This window comes from Macaca fascicularis, chromosome 7 (assembly GCF_037993035.2).
Source record: "Macaca fascicularis isolate 582-1 chromosome 7, T2T-MFA8v1.1".
In the NCBI taxonomy this organism is placed as follows: Eukaryota; Metazoa; Chordata; class Mammalia; order Primates; family Cercopithecidae; genus Macaca; species Macaca fascicularis.
The window spans coordinates 30,154,756-30,171,664 of NC_088381.1; the positions used below are offsets into that span (position 1 = coordinate 30,154,756).

The 16,909-nt window shown below is 36.6% G+C and overlaps 1 protein-coding gene across 5 annotated transcripts in view; it reads right to left on the minus strand.

Annotated features, from left to right (window-relative positions):
• Nucleotides 1-16,909, minus strand: part of WDR72 (WD repeat domain 72) — a 240,049-nt gene that overhangs the window by 206,870 nt on the left and 16,270 nt on the right. For all 5 annotated transcript variants that reach the window (XR_012416259.1, XM_073998488.1, XM_065547944.2 and 2 more), the window contains exon 2: nt 4,546-4,710. Coding sequence is in view for 4 of the 5 variants with exons in the window: in XM_073998488.1 (XP_073854589.1) it covers nt 4,546-4,698 (153 nt within the window). In the remaining variant the exon portion in view is untranslated. The remainder of the gene's footprint in view (nt 1-4,545; nt 4,711-16,909) is intronic.

Below are 16,909 nucleotides of genomic sequence, written 5' to 3' on the forward strand. Positions count from 1 at the left end.
GTTTAAATCCCCATTTCACAGGTGAGGAAATTGAAGCTCAAAAAATGTAAGTCCTTTGCCCAATATCACAGAATTGGTAAATATCAGGGCTGGCACTTGACTCCGACCTCCATTCTTTTTCTCCACCCAGTCCTCTTCTTCATTTTGTTGTTTCCTTCTGAGTGTTAGACAGGCGGAAGAGCAGAACATAGCAATACTAAGGGAGTCTATCTGAGAGGATACTCACCTCACCTTTCTCTACACTTAAAGGTGTGAAGAAAACCAGCAATCAATACAAGAAAATCCAAGTAAGGAATTTGCTCGCATGGGATTTGGAGAAGCTCCTCACTGGTAGACTTCACGAAATTTTGGGGAAACTAGAGGGCTATGGGAGTCAGACTTTGGACTCGAAGACAGCATGTATAACCTAGGCATGCAGTGAGAAGCCCAAGAGAGGGAGACACTTATTCTCTAGCTCCCCTGCACCCTGCCATCCCACTGCACATGGTCAAGGAAAGACTGAGGCACATCTTCAATCCCCTATTGAATACTTGGGCACTCTGAGATGTGCAGAATTTACACCACCTTTTTCCCTCCCCATTCCTATTCTCCAATCCCTTTTATCCCATATGCAAATGAATAATACCATCATTCTACCAGTCCCACCCAGCTCCCAAACCCCAAATCTGGGAAAGATCCTTGGCTGTTCCTGCTCCCTTACCCTACATCCAATCAGTTTCTCAGTTCTGTCCATTCTCTCTTCTTAACGTCTTTCCAGTTTTCATCTCCTCTTCATCCTCACTGCCACTGAGTTGGTTTATCCTCAAAACCTTTCTTGAATAAATTACAGTAGAAGTCTGATAGCCATAGTCCCTGTCCCTGATGTCATCTCCCCCTTTCTCCAATATGCCCTTGACATTGCTAGCAAGTGATCTTCTAAAATCCAGATACAATTGAATCGTATTATGCCATCTTCTCACACAAAATATCCTCTAAAGCCCTCAAAATCACCACTGCTTTTAATTATCTTGTGCTGTTAGCTCTATCTAGTGAAAAAAACATAACAAAACTTATAAACCCTTCAACCTGTGGGATTCCATGCCGGACCCATCCTGTCCTTTCCAGATGAGCCTGTCACCTCTAATTCACTATGTATGCTCCAGGTCTACTCAACTACTTTTACCAGTTCCCTTAAGGCAAAATGCTCATGTCTTTCACACGCACTTGTCATTCCCTGTGTCTGCAAACTCACCTTCAATTCCTGTGCATTCTTTAGAACTCAGCTCAAGCATCACTCTCAGAAAGGCTTTCCATTCAAAACCATAACAAGATACCACTTCACACCCATTAGAATGGCTATTACAAAAAAAAGAGAAAAAAGTAACTAGCACTGGTGAGGATACAGGGAAACTGGTTGCTCTGTGCACTGCAGGAGGGAATGCAAAGTGTGCAGCCACCCTAGGAGTGCCTCAAAAAATTTACAATAGAATTACCACCCCGTAAGTATGTACAATTATGTGTCAATTAAAAATAATTTCAAAAATAGAATTACTATATGAACCAGGAATTCCACTTCTCAGTATGTACCCAAAAGAGTTGAAAGCAAGGATACAGCTACATGTGCACCCATGTATATAGCAGCATCATTCACAATAGCCAAAAGGTAGAAGCAACCCATGTATGTATCTGTAGATGAACAGATAAAGAAAATGTGGTATATACATACAGTGGAATATTATTCAAACTTAAAAAGAAAGGAAATACTGTCATATGCTCCAGCATGAATGAACCTTGAAGACATTACACTAAATAAAATAAGCCAATCACAAACAGACAAATACTGTATGATTCCACTTACAGGAGGTATGTAGAATAGTCAAATTCATAGAGATGGAAAGTGTCTCAGTGCCTTACAACTTCCGATTTACAAATCTGTCTCCCGCACTGGACTCTGAGAAACTTGGATGAGGATTTGTGCCTAGAACAAAAAGTACCTGTGTAGTTTGCCTAAAGACAGCGCAAATAAGTGTCCCTGGTTTGTTTTTCCATTTTGCATGGTGGCAAGCGAGTGTTTAAGACCACAAAACTTGATGTATTCTCTTACCTATGTACTTTTGGAGGGGGAAAGAACTTTCCAAATTTAATATGAAGAGAAAATAAATGGCTCCCTGTTCACTTTACAACATCCCATGCCTGAGTTCCTTCTCTTCTTCCTACCATCCTCTCCCTGAGATGCTGCCCTACAGTGACTCAATCACCCATATAGTTATGTCCTTTTTTACAGTCTCTTGTGTCCTCAAGGACTCCTTTTTTTCTACCCCTACCCAAATTATTCCTTTATATACACATTTTTTAAACAAAAATAAAATTAAACCACTAATCATTAACCCATTAATCTACTCACTTGACCACCTTATGGATAACAAGAGGATTTGTTGAGAACTAAAAAATGCCCTTGATTTTTTTCAGTCTGGAGTTTTTCCCACTAATAGTTGATCAGTCGCAAAGTGGGGGCAAGATTCATGGGAAAATAAGAGATGCTGTTTATTCAATCTGGCTCTATGGTTAGCCATAGAAAATGTTCAGGAAAATTTTCACATGGAGTATCTCACATTCATACTAATCAATAACTTCTTTGTGTAATTAACTTTTACACAATGTCCTCACAGTGAATTTCAAAAACACAAAGTTGATCTCATCCCCAACTTAGATCTCCTCAATAGCTCTCGAGAATTCAATATAAATTCCTTCACTTGTCATCTAAACTTCTCCAGGTCGAGGTCCCTGTCTTCCTCTCTGGATTTACCTCTCTTTGATCCTTTTTCACACCTAGGTTAAGGCAACAGACAGCTCCTCCCTTTCCTCCAAGCACAGACAGTCTCCTTAATGTAGAATAACTTTGCTTCTTCCACTCTCACCAATCTAATTCCTATTCCCAGCCCATATCTCTATCCCTGGATTTCTCTGTAGCAGCACTCTTGGCATTTGGAATGGAAAAATTATTTATTGTGAGGAGTTGTCACGTGCACTATATGACGTTTGTAGTATCTCCGGCTCCACCCACTACATGCCATTAGTATCTCTAGTCCTTCAATAGTTACAACCAAAATGTGTGTAGATAGTAACAGATGTCTCTTGGGAGGAAAACTGCCCCCCATAAGCACCACTACTCTGAATCCAAGCAGAGGACTTGCTCCTAGGAGATGCATGGCATAACTTCTCCACTGAATATGGAGTGCAGACCATTCCCTACTTACAGTACCTTATATCATAACTGTGCCACAGTAGCCCATTTTTTTCTGTACTGCATTGTAACTTCTTGGGCAGTCAGCACCAGGTCTTATCATTCACATTTGAACTTACGAATGAGTACCCACCATACCACACAATTTACACCATGCAAACAACAAATGTATGCTAAACAAATGTTGAATAAATATTAGCAATGCCTTTATAAATATGAAGATGCTAGAATTCCAGATTTCTTAAGCTTATAGTAAACCTACATATTATAACACAACTATTCCACCCAGAAAATAATACATTTAAACATTGAAAATAAGTAAGACATTTTAGTCACTTAGAAGTCGGAGTTTAAACTATAATAGAAAATTAATGTTTTAATTTTCAAAGGGGGCCACTATTTTTAAAGCACAACTGTTGCAATAATACCCATCCTTCCTTCAAGAACGTTCATTAACATTGAGCTGAGCTGGTCTGCTATGCAGTTCTTGGCAGTCCTGTAATAGAACTGTTCAGTGATGGGAGATGTTAATTAATTACACTATAAAATAGAATTACAATTAATTGTTAATTTAGGTTTTAAAGTGACAAACTTTAAAGGCTAAAAATAGTCTTTGATCTTTAAAAGGCTTCTTAATGAGGGCAGTATACTTTAACTACATCATTAGTTTAAATGTTCAAATTGGGTCTAGAGACTGCTAGAGTTAAGCAAATATCTATTCCGATATGTTAAATGTTTATGACTTGAGACAGGGACAATTAATTGCTAATCAATGGGCCAAATCCTAGGTGAGGTCAGGTTCTGAAATAGAAGGATGACAATAGTAAATTGGATTTAGAGCATTTTGATGTGATCTGTAAAAATCACAGGCAGGCAGAGACTAAAAGAATAGCAAGCAGGCCAAACCAGTAGAAACACCCAGATAATTAAGATATTACTCATTTAGTTAATCGTGGCTTTCAAGGGTGCCCTTTGTTTAGATTAATGAGCCATAATTTTTAGAATTATACTTACATGCCTGTAGTTCAGTTACTTAAACATATAATTCAGGATATAAAACAGTAAAACTCAGCATAGCTTAAAGGATGATAACACTTAGCTGGTAGCTAAGATTAGCAATATTCATAATATAATTTTCAAACATGAGCTTGATCAACCATATACTTTATTTTCTCAAAATTCAGAAGTAAAATCAATTTATTACTTTAATAAGCATCTTTTTAACAATCACGCAAACCTTCCACTGTCATTGCAGACAGAAAATGCAAGTTGTGCCTATTTTGTGAGTGGTGTCTGTTTCAGTATCAGTAGCTTTCACTAACCTTTAGTTCATGTGAGAGATTCCACAGACAGAGCTGACCCTCTTGACTTCCAGTGACAATTGTTCGCTGGTCATCAGTGATCATGATGGCAGTGATGCTGTGGGGAGGGGCCTTCTGTCCCCAGAGTGCCACTGCCTGCAGAGAAGTCCTCATTTTGGGTGAATCCTGAAAATACAAAGAAGGAAAGAAGCATATATGGTCACCTTTTTGAAATTTGAGGAAACTGATAATATTACAAAGTGGATTTATGATGACCCAAACTTCAACGACGTGTTCTCCCAGGGCTATGGAAAAGGGTGCTTCCCCATCAGTTAGAAGAGAAAGTAGTCATCAGACACTGAAATTACCATGCATGATGCTAATTCATCAAACAAGAATGAATTATCTTCTAATTCCTTATTATTGATGAAGAGAAAGAAAGGAATAGTCTATTCACTTCACACCCAGCTCTTCCTATGGCTACATCTAACTTGCTACAAAGTCCTGCTGGGTCTCTCAAGCAGCATACAGCTGTCTACAGGGCATAATTTGAAGCCAGCTTTGCAAGCTCTCTCTCCCTAGAAATGTTACCTCATCTAGGTAATAAATACCTGAAATTGGTGAATTTGCTATTAAAAAAATAAATCTTTTCCATAAAAACAGTGTTTCCTAGTCTTCAAAGATTCATGTATGACTGTCATGATTTCTGCCATATTCTATTTTAGTAATAATTTTTATTTTACCTATTTTTATATTTGGTATCTTCCTAAACAATAATCTTTATGAAATGACTACATTCATATGTTACTTGCAAGGGTTAAAATGAATACGTAAGGATAAATAAACATTGCCTATGACCACCCAAAGTATCACTCAGTGATGTGTGCATTACATTTTGTGAAACACTGAGTTAAATATTCTTCCCAAATGGTCATTCCTTCCTGAAACACAAACAATTTTGGGAGGCAATTTAGCATTATATATTTAATCCCATTAAAAATATCAAAAAGAGAGGAGAAAAGGGCCAAGCATACTTCCCATATTGCTTTGAGAAAGTCAAGAAAATGACAGCCTTCTGTCCTACAGGATTTCTGTTGCTAAACCACCAAAAGGGTAAATACCATTATAAATGTTTAAAACTTATGATACACGTTATTTCTAATGTTCAATTATATATGTCTACACACACAAATATACATAAACATGGGTGTGCACTGACACTACGAACCCAAATTTTCCTTGTAGTTCCATTGTCTGGAAATCAGTATCTAGTTCCCCATTTTCACTTCTTAGGTCAATATGTTAGTCTATCTAGTCTATGATACACTTGCATTATTCTAACTGCCATATCCAAGCACCACGAAGCCAAAGTTTCTATAGGAAACGTTCTGAGCATTGTAATTCTGAATGCCAGGATTATACATATTAATCATACTACAAAGCTAACCAGAGAGTTCTGATTTCAATAATATTGTAACCAGAACATGGACCTTCTTCTGCTTCAAACACAGAGAAAAATGTATTATACCTATTTTTAAGTTGCTGCTTCATGACCAAGCTTATAAATAAGTCTAGAAAATCCCAAGCAGTGAAAAACTAAGAGAAACCTGAAAACCGATACAATAAGTATTGGAACTAAATTAGTGTGTGGCTTTTTTGGCTAGGAGTTTGCAATGTCAATCCCTATGTAAGGATAGGAAGCAAAGCTCTCAGAAGTGGCCTTGCTCGATGAAAGGGGAACAGAAAAACTACCCCAGGAAGATAAGAAAGCATATTTCCAAATCTCCCAAGAAAAATCTGTCAAGCCTGAAGTACAAATGGGTTGGGAGTGAAAAAAAAAAAAAAAAAAAAAGTATTACAGATAATTCTAGAAAGGATTTCTTCACATGGGGATTCTGGAATTATATATAATACTTGTATGAATAATTATACATACAAAATTGTTTCCAGTTCAATGATACTATTGGGAGGCTTGTGAGAAAGACTACAGACCTATTTGAATATCTAAATTTTTTTCAAAGACCATGGCAAGTGTTAATGGCTAGGCGCAGTGTTTCAGGCCTGTAATCACAGCACTTTGGGAAGCCGAGGTTAGTGGAGCACCTGAGCCCAGGAGCTCGGGACCAGCCTGACCAACATGGTAAAACTCCCTCTCTACTAAAAATACAAAAATTAGCCAGGCGTGGTGGCGCACACTGGTAATCCCACCTTGGGAGGCTGAGGTGGGGAAATCGCTTGAACCCAGGAGGTGGAGGTTGCAGTGAGCTGAGATTGTGCCACTGCACTCTAGCCTGGGCTACAGAGTAAGACAGGGGAAAAAAAAAAAAATGACAAGTATTAAGAAGACTATACAGCAACCGGAACTCAGACACTGATGGTGGGAATGTACAATGAAAAATGGTTTGGCTGAAAGAGGTCAGTGATTGCTCAGGGAAAGAAAGAACAGAGAAGAGTGAGATTACAATGGGGAGTAAGAAAACTTTTGAAGGTGGTAGATAAGTTCATTAATTTAATTATGGTAAAGGTTTCATGAGTGTATACATATATCAAAACTTAATCAAATTTTATACTTTAAATGCATTTATGTATACACACAAATATTGTGTGTGTCAATTATACTTCAATAAAGTTGTTTAATGTTTTACTTAAGGCATTCTGAAAGACACTCTCACTATCAAGAGTGAATGGGATTTCTGTAAAACAAGTGGCCCCAGTAGCAAATAATCTTACAATAAAAAATTACAAAACATTCAAGATAAACCATGAGCAAACAGAAAGATTAGCACCCCAGGAACTAATAATAAGTGAACAATCTAAAACATATTTCAAAACCAGAACAAATGTAATAAATTATTATAAATCAATAAACAGACAAACAGATGAAATTAAAAACCCAAAGAAAAAAAGCCTACAAAAAGGTAGACTTTTAAAAGAAACAAATATTACTTCTAGAAACAAAACATAATCGTTAAAATACAACAAATCTCAAAAGGACAAGTCAGAATAGGCTCAAGTGAAGGGAGAATAATTAACTTCAATACAATGTTCAGGAAATGTCCCAGAATACAGCAAGAAGTCATTACAAAAAAACCTGAAAATGTTGAGTAAAAAGAATTCAGAAACATTAAGACTAATCAGAGATGTTAAGAGATATAAATGCTAAGTGAAAAGACCCAATATTTATCTAATATAAGCTCCCAAAATGATAGAACCTTTTCCCTTCTTTGCTAATTCACTCCTAAAGCCATCGAGTATTAACAGAACAGAGCAAGAGTGGAGTGTTGGAGTTCAAATAGTATGAGGAGGGTGTCAGGATAGGAAGACAGTGGAGTCAGAGCCCAGGGATGGTGAGTGAGGTGTCCAAATGTGGGGGCAGCCGCATGTGAGGGGCAACCGCATGTGAGTTGCAGCCCCTAAGCAGGGTGAAGAGGAACAATGTATACAGGGCTGTATGGCACTGGGTATTGGAGCAGGAACAAGTGAGAAACGAGCTCACATAATGAGGTTCATCAACAAGGATTGTCATGAGTCTAACAGGGGTGAGGACAGTGAAGGAAGTGGCCCTGCTGTGAGGAGCCAGAGCCTGGGCAGGGTAAAGAGGACATCCATTTACAGTCATGGTCTGGCACAAAGTGTTGAAGCCCAAGGAGGATAGGAAGGCATGCAAGCACACTGGGTGATGTTCAGCATCCTGAGAACACTGGTAGGATCAGAAAGGTTATTGCCTGAAAGTGTAATCAGACATAGTAAAGGAATACAGGGGTAAGCAGGATATTCACACATTAGGCAGTTGACAGGTCCATAAGGAGTGTTAAAGCCGTAAAATGATGAGGAGGGCATCCACACAGGGTACAGGGCAGCACATTTACAGGAAATTGGTTACATAACAGACTGATCAAATAATTACTATATTGCTCATTTATAACAAGAACCAGATTTCTTACCGTTAGAAAAAAAAGTTAGAAATATGGAAAGGAAAACACTTGAATGATCCCTATGATACTGGAGTCAAATTAGAGGAATTGGTGTAAAATAAAGGTAGATGTAAAACACACACACACACACACACACGCAGACTTGCCATCTCTGTTGGCTGGAGTCCTGGGAGAAGCAACACTCCAATAGCAATGAGCTTACGTAGCATCTCTAAATACTATTCTCCACTAAAAAGGAATCAGGTTTTATTGGGAAACTGGTTGATTCCAGGCCTGGAGCAGGGAAACACAAGATGATACTGGACTAAATTGCTGTTAAAACAAGGTAGTGCTCAAAGAGTGAGGATATACCAAAGGAACGCAGAAGTCTGCTTGAAGGAGCTCCCACCGGCCAAACCATGGACAATTTGAGCATCAAAATCAATAATGCTAGCAACAGAATGAATGAATACATGGATTAAACTTACTAGTTAAAAGACAAAAATTCTCAATTAGAATATGTCCCACTATATCTTACTTACAAAAGATTCCTAAAATATTAACACAGAAAGGTTGAAAATAAACAGGTGAATACGAATGTACCAGGCAAATGGTAATAAAACAAAACTGATGTAATATTGGACAAAATGGGCTTTAAAGCAAAACCACTGTGGGGGGGGGGTGATCACTATATAGTGATTAAATAAGTCATTCACCAGAAAAGGATAACAGTCTCTAGATACTCAACAGCAGAGTCTCAAAATACGTAAAATACAATATTGCATAATTACAAAGAAAAGTTGATAAATTATGACAGAGAGAGATTTTACATGTCTCAATCAGTAATAAATAGATCAAGCAGACAAAAAAATTAAGGATATTAAATACTTGAACCACATAATTTGTATTAGTAACATCATGAAAATGTATGGATTCCTGCACCTACGAATTAAATAAAAATACGTTTCAATGAAACCATGCATACAACATTTATAAAACCGTGACCCTTCTGGACCACAAAACAGGTCTCAAAACATCTAAAAGGATTAATACCATTTAGGAAACATTATCTAACCACAATCAATAAAAATCTGAAATTGCTTCCTTTCCCACTCCTGCAACATACACGTAACACAAAAGTTTGAAATATTCCCTGTCTGAATGTTTGGAAACTAAAAAAAATATTCTAAATGATCCCTGGGCTACCAAGAAAACATAATATAAATCTGATGTAGTTAAGACTCAAGAGTATGAAAACTTTGTATAATACAACTTGCCAAATGTAGGTTTTGTATTAAAAAAATTACAGCCTTAAACACATACATACATACATTACTAAGAAAAAAGACAGCAAATTAATAAGTAAATAACATCCAAACTAAAATCTTATATAGAAGAAGAGCAGGGTAAATACAAAGAATGCAAAAGGAAACAAGGTAGACAAAACCATACATCACTATAAAAACAGCAACAGAAAAGAAATAATCTACAAATCAAACACAGGTTGAAAAGAGAAATAACATGAGGAAATCTATGGCAAGTTTGATAAGGAAGGCCCTAAAAACATCAAAAATAATATACAGAGAAAATGAGTATAACTCAAATATCTTAAATGAGAATATTATTAACTTGATGTTAAAAATTCGGAAAAGTAAGTGAAATAATTCTTATAGAAAATATACATCACAAACCTTTTTTTTTTTTTTGAGATGGAGTCTCATTCTTGTCACCTAGGCTGAAGTGCAATGGCGCGATCTAGGCTCACTGCAACCTCCACTCCTGGGTTTAAGCAATTCTCCTGCCGCTGCCCCTGCCTCAGCCTCCCTAGTAGTGGGATTACAGGCACCCACCACCATGCCCAGCTAATTTTTTATTTTTAGTAGTGACGGTGTTTCACCTTGTTGAAGAAGCTGGTCTTGAACTCCTGACCTCAGGTGATCTGCCCTCCACGCCTCCCAAAGTGCTGGGATTACAGGCATGAGCCGCTGTACCCAGCCAGAAAACATAGATTACTAAATCTGAGTGAACATGAAATAGAAACACAAATACCTGTAACCATTAAAATGGAATAAAATATGTAAAATTATGCACATACACATTTACTTCAGCAAAAATTTCATATTAGGTGTAATCTTGGGGAATTAACAGATACATTCTTATATATGAAAGCACATAGGGCAAACCTACACAAATTCTCCTAAGTAAAATGACAGCTCATTTAACAGCTCATTTATATTAAAATCAACAGATGAGAGACAGAAGGAGAATGAAGTAAAGAAAGTAGGAACATAATGATTTTCAACTGATGTAAGCACAAAAAAGAGTGAATCAGCAAGGAGAAAGGAGATCAAAAAGTCCAGAAAACCTGCCATTAAAGCCACAGAATCTGGCAGTCCTGGACCCCTTAGTGTAAGAGCAAATTGTCCTAAATCTGTATCACTCCTGAGGGCTCCGCAGTCCTCTAGCCCGGGACAATTACTGCCTCTGATGGCACCACCTGTCTGAATAAAAGATGCTGAGATGTCCAATATACTCTATTATAAGAAGTGGGGGAAGTAGAAACTAGCAGTTTTAACTATTTCTAAGACAAGAGTTAAATAGATAGTAAGTTTCATTGACAAGGAAAATTCACCTTTGGGGAAAAGCTCACTCTCATGAATACCAGATAAATGGGATACAAGTGAAGATTGCAAAGCAGGTAGTGAGAAGGACACACATGGGCGTGTTTTAACATTCTGCTCCAAGAAATACTGCTCCTGACTTTGTATTGCTCTTTTCACCACAGCTTTTAGTATCGAGACTATGAAAATCACCATACAAAAATCATTTGACCTTCACTCTTGGCTTGGCTAATGTGTGCTTAGCCAAGAATTAAAAAGTGGTACACAAGGGAAAGCTCCTGGGTCATATTGCTCCAAAGGAAACTGGGCATTTTTTATGGTCAATGTGCACTTTGGCTCTTGTCCAAGGACTTGTGTCTTTTTTAAACTTTACCTAGGAAACTAGCCAAAGAAATTCATCTAGCCTGCTGAGTAGAACAGTAGGAGAAAGAAATTCCGAGGAACATTTGCCGGGAATTAATATATCTGTAATGATTAACACTACACTAAGGGATAAATAACTCTTGAGGTGCAGTATTTATATTCCTATTGCTCTGGGAAATTAGCTTCTCTTATTTGAATCTTTGCAACACTGTCTACAGAATAACTGGCCACCTGTATTCTGGTTTTGTATCTCCCTGAAAATTATCTGCTCTGCATTGATGTCTCCCTCAGTGAAATGATACACTTCCCCCAAGGATAGAGATCATTCCTTACATAGCATAGTGCCTATCCCATAGTACAAAATATTCTTTTCTACTGAAAAAATTGATTCAACCGATTTTGATGCTTCTTACTTCTACATTCCTTCTGAAATATGGGAATCATTTCTTAATCACTGATCTATTCCCTACAATGCCTGAAGAACAGTGCTTTGAAGATAGGGACAAAATAAATATTGGTTGAATAAATTCCTCTTTTCATTATTTTTAAGCTCTGTATACCAAAAGAGAGGGAGTGGATTAAGCGTGTAAACGTTAATCAGGCTAGACTTAAATTTGAGCCACCGTGTCCCTCTGAGCCTCGGTTTCCTCATCTATAATATGCAAATAATAATGATAGATACCTTACAGGGTTGTTGTGAGAATGAAATGAGGTCATGCACACAATGTAGAGCAGACAGTAATATTTGTAACTTACTACTCTCATTTTCATTTTGGCTCTCCTACTTCTGGATAATCCACATGTCAAACTTTTTCACCATGACACTTTTGCTTTATTCTTATTAAAATTAAACTCACTTCAACTTCACTTTAAGTAGATCGTAAATTTTCTGAGGGCAGAGACTTCTGTCTCATTTGTCTATTGCTATAATCGCAGGGTCCAGAGCAGTTTCAGCAAAAGCTGACACTCAGTAACTATGTGCTGAATTAATGAAGGAATGAAAACATTCAATATAGTTCTAAAGACTTACGTAGGATAAAACATCCCCCATTCCAATATTTGCAAATGTTTACATACCTGTTAAAATACAAGGAATTTGGAGTTGAGGGAGGAGAAAGTAAATCAAAGCATTTCACAGGTTGAAAACCTTTATAGCCACAGGATTCCTAACACAACCAAATTAGAAAACAAAATGGACCAAGGCCAAAGCCACAAGAAATCAAATCACAACTAGAATTCATCTTGAACAATCCAGATTGCTACGTGTAGTGCAACATACCTGAAATTCAGAGACGTACTTCCAGGGCTGCTTTTGCCACTTATAACCTTTATTACCACATTGTAAATAGAGTAATTAGTAAAATTAGGTTACTATCACCTGAGCTGCCTACATTTCACTATTCTATCATCATATTACCTTGCATATTTTACTCATAAACTCCCATAGGATTTAGAGCAAGTGGCCTTGGATCATTAATGTAATCCCCCCCTCACTTATAAGAAAGCTGATGATGAGAAATGTGATCCAGATTTTTTTTTTTTTTTGAGAAAATGTCTTGTTCTGTCACCCAGGCCGGAGTGCAATGGCACTATCTCTGCTCACTGCAAACTCTGCCCCCTGGGTTCAAGCGATTCTCCTGCCTCAGACTCCCGAGTAGCTGTGACTACAGGCACTTGCCACCACCTGGCTAACTTTTGTATTTTTAGTACAGATGGGGTTTCACCATGTTGGCCAGCCTGGTCTCAAACTCCTGACCTCAAGTGATCTGCCAGCCTTGGCCTCCCAAAGTGCTGGGATTACAGGCGTGAGCCACCGCACCTGGCCTGATCTAGATAATTCTTAAGATCATCTCTAATTCTGAGATTCTGAGAAAGACCAAATGAACTGTACAGTAAGGAGAAAGAACTGATTAAAAGCTTGCACATATCAGAATTCACTCTTTCCAGACTCTTAATTTTTTCGCAGTAAAATTTAAAAAGTAACCCCAGAAACGTAGTGCCTTGCTATCAATAGGATAGAAAGTAAATCCATGTCTTCTGTTATCCCTAATAATTCCCTAGAAATTTCTAAGTGAAAATAAACCTCATAGGAAAAAAATCACTTTATTAAAAATTCTCTACATTAGAATCTCTGTGGTGCGGAGGAGAAAGTTACGTTCCTGACAGAAGTACACCTGTTGTGTTTCAAATAATTATGTGTCTAGACAAGTTTTAAAGAAGTCTTTGGAAAGGGATTACAAACCTCTATCATAGCCCTCAATTTATAATTATTGTATACTAAATTTGAGTACCTCAATAATATTTGGGTGTCTAAAGCAAGCTGGTAGAATTTTGTAGGATAATTTTTAAATCTGGTCTATTTAAAGGCAATTCAAAATAAATACTTCCTCTGGAGAAAAATGAGTGAACACTGAGAAAGAAACACAGCATTACTTCTTGGCCTTTTGGCTAAGCAAAAAAAGTAAGCATCATAGCCACAGATAGGGATAAAGTTAGAGCCTATAGTATAGAGGTCAAATGAATTTCTCTCATGGGGATCTCTAGTCACAGGACAAACTACAACATTGTAGTACATTACATTTTGTACGTAAATACTTGGTAAATACTAATAGATATTACTTAGTACATCTTAGTACTAAGTACATTTTGATATTGCATTTTGTAACAAATAAGCAATGTAATGAATATTTTATCATATAATCAATAAAGCTATGGAAATAATTATATAAATAACCAAACATACAGACACAAAACTTCTCTTAAGTAACTCTCAAATAATTCCTACACAAATTATTGACTGCAGCCTACTCAGATACCACACTGGATTCTCAAGATGAAAGGATGAATGGACTTCAGGAAGCTCACAGCCAGTAGGTAAAAAAACAATGTAATGAATTACTTGCTAGTTATGTAGTTGCATTTATATCTATCCTACCATTTTCACATTATATATTTATATAATTTTGTCATATCTTGGTGGCATAATGAAAAAAATAATTTTAAGAAAAAATTTATTTTAGGTGTAATAACTATGAAAGTGTTATAAAGCTGATTTTATAGAGTTTAATTATATATATATAGATCATTGCAATTTATACATAACTATGAAATAAAAGCATAATACTAAATTTAAACATGTTATTTTAGTATTACATATTTAATATAGATTGAAATTTAGGTATATATCAAATAAGACCAAAACAGCATTTGTGATATATTTTGGGACTTCCTACCTTTTATAGTTAATAAAGTAAAACTGTTCATGTTTATAATTTCCACATTTGTTTCTAAATAAGAGATGTTACAAATTGTTACTTGCAAATGATTTTTAGTCATTCAAAATACAGGAAGTTCATGAATATTTTTACTTTCTAGAAAAAGCCATATCCAATGTTCCAAATCATTAGGATTTCTGGTTTTAATACTGATTTTTAAAATACTAGTGATAGCTTGATATTCCCCATAAAAAATCTTTATCAAATGAATCTTCTCTTCAGATCAAAGGAATACCTTCTTGTAGTAAATCTACAGTAATGTTTCTGTTTTCATTCTCATTGACACAAGATTTTAATAACAGAGTTCCCTGTGCTCCTTTCTATAACCAACACTCTATTGCAATATAAATTAACTAAATCAGGGCCTCCCACCAGCATGCCATGGTACATAATGAGCTATGAAGAGTTTATAGCGGTGAGAGGAACTGAAACTTTCCACCTGGGGTATACAAAAATAATCATTTTCTATGTTTATGCTTTGATATGAGGAAGGATGGGAAGCATTGAATTAAGTAAAACTTGCCTAGAAATATAAATAATTTAAAGTCATAGAGGGTTCAAACCATTATAGAGTTCACAAAACCCTATCCACATTTAAGAAATAAACCTCCTGGTGATGGAGTCCTGCTGATAGCCACTGACTGCTGCACACTCACAGGATGACCTGCCAGCTCCCAAACTGTTCTGTTTTAACATGAAATTTTCTTTAAATCATGTATTTTAAAACAGAAATAGAAATAGGCTACCTACTCTAGCAACGTTAACTTCCCAATCACCTCCTAAACCGTAGGGCCTCTCAAATCACCACTGTGGGGACACTTTGCAAAACTGTAAATTACAGCTGGAAAAAGGTGGGTATGTCTTTTCACTGTTTGATCCCTAGTCCCTGGCACACTGCCTACCACATAGGTGACATTCAGTAAATATTTCTTATATGATGTGTTTGACCTGGAGACTGAAGCAAGAGTTCACTAGAAATAGGAAGAGGCATGAAGAATGTAATGCTGAACTCTTATTTTGCTGATGAGGAAGTGGAGAAATGTGGTGTGACCTTCCTAGGATCACAGCATAGTGTTGCTCTGGGAGAGGTATATTCTGGGGAACGTAACCACCCTAGTTCCTCTCTTCGTGTTCTAACAAAATACACAGAAATACAAGGTTTCTGACTCTGGGTTCCTCATTGGGTTGTATCCAGCATACCACTATTTGTATTATTTTAATTCAAAATATACTTTATTGTAAAGAAAAAAGGCAAGAAAATGTTAATAGAATGAGTCAGATAAATTTTTGCCTTCCTTTCCCACACCTTAGAAACTTGAAATATTCTTTGAGCCTCAGTTTTCTTATCTATAAAATGGAAAAAAAAATAACTACCTTGGAGAACTGATGGGAGTATAGGTGACTCTGTGTAGATAGCTTTTATCACTATTCCTTGTTCATAATCAGCACTCAGCATATGGAATGAATTGACTGGATGAGGCAATGAATCACTATAATTTTGTACTGTGGACAGAAATTATGACTATCACTTTCTAGAAATACCTTTGAGAGTGTGAGATTTCCTTCCTTTATTTTTACAGTAAAGACACTACAATTTCTTTTCTTGAAAATACAGTGGCTATATGCTGGAATATTTGGCTATGAAAATACACAATTTGTTATTATTACTTCTAAACTCTACGATGATCAATGACTTCAAGCAAAATTAGGGTTGCCAGATTTAGCAAATAAAGATACAAAATGCCTAGTAAAATTTGAATTTCAGATGAACAACAAATAATTTTTGTATAGCATATACTATGTAATATTTGGGACATGGTCACACTAAAAATATTGTTTATTGTATGAGACATGCTTATAAGAAAATATGTACTGTTCATCTGAAATTCAAATATAACTGGGACCTGTAGGCATAATAGGGTCTCTGGTATCTCTAAGCTGAAGACAAAAGGGAGCCTTGTAAATCACAATTACTGTTCCTTCCTTCTACAGATGAGTAAATGAAGGCCCAGAGAAGTTGGTTAGTTGGCCACAGTAACCAAAGAAATGAGTGGCTGAGACAGAAATTGAACCAGGTCTACCGACAGCCCACCTGGAACTTGCTCCTTGCACATGATTGCAAAGATGCCCCTGTCTTTTTTTTTTTTTTTTTTTTTTTTTTTGAGACAGAGTCTCGCTCTGTCGCCCAGGCTGGAGTGCAGTGGCGCAATCT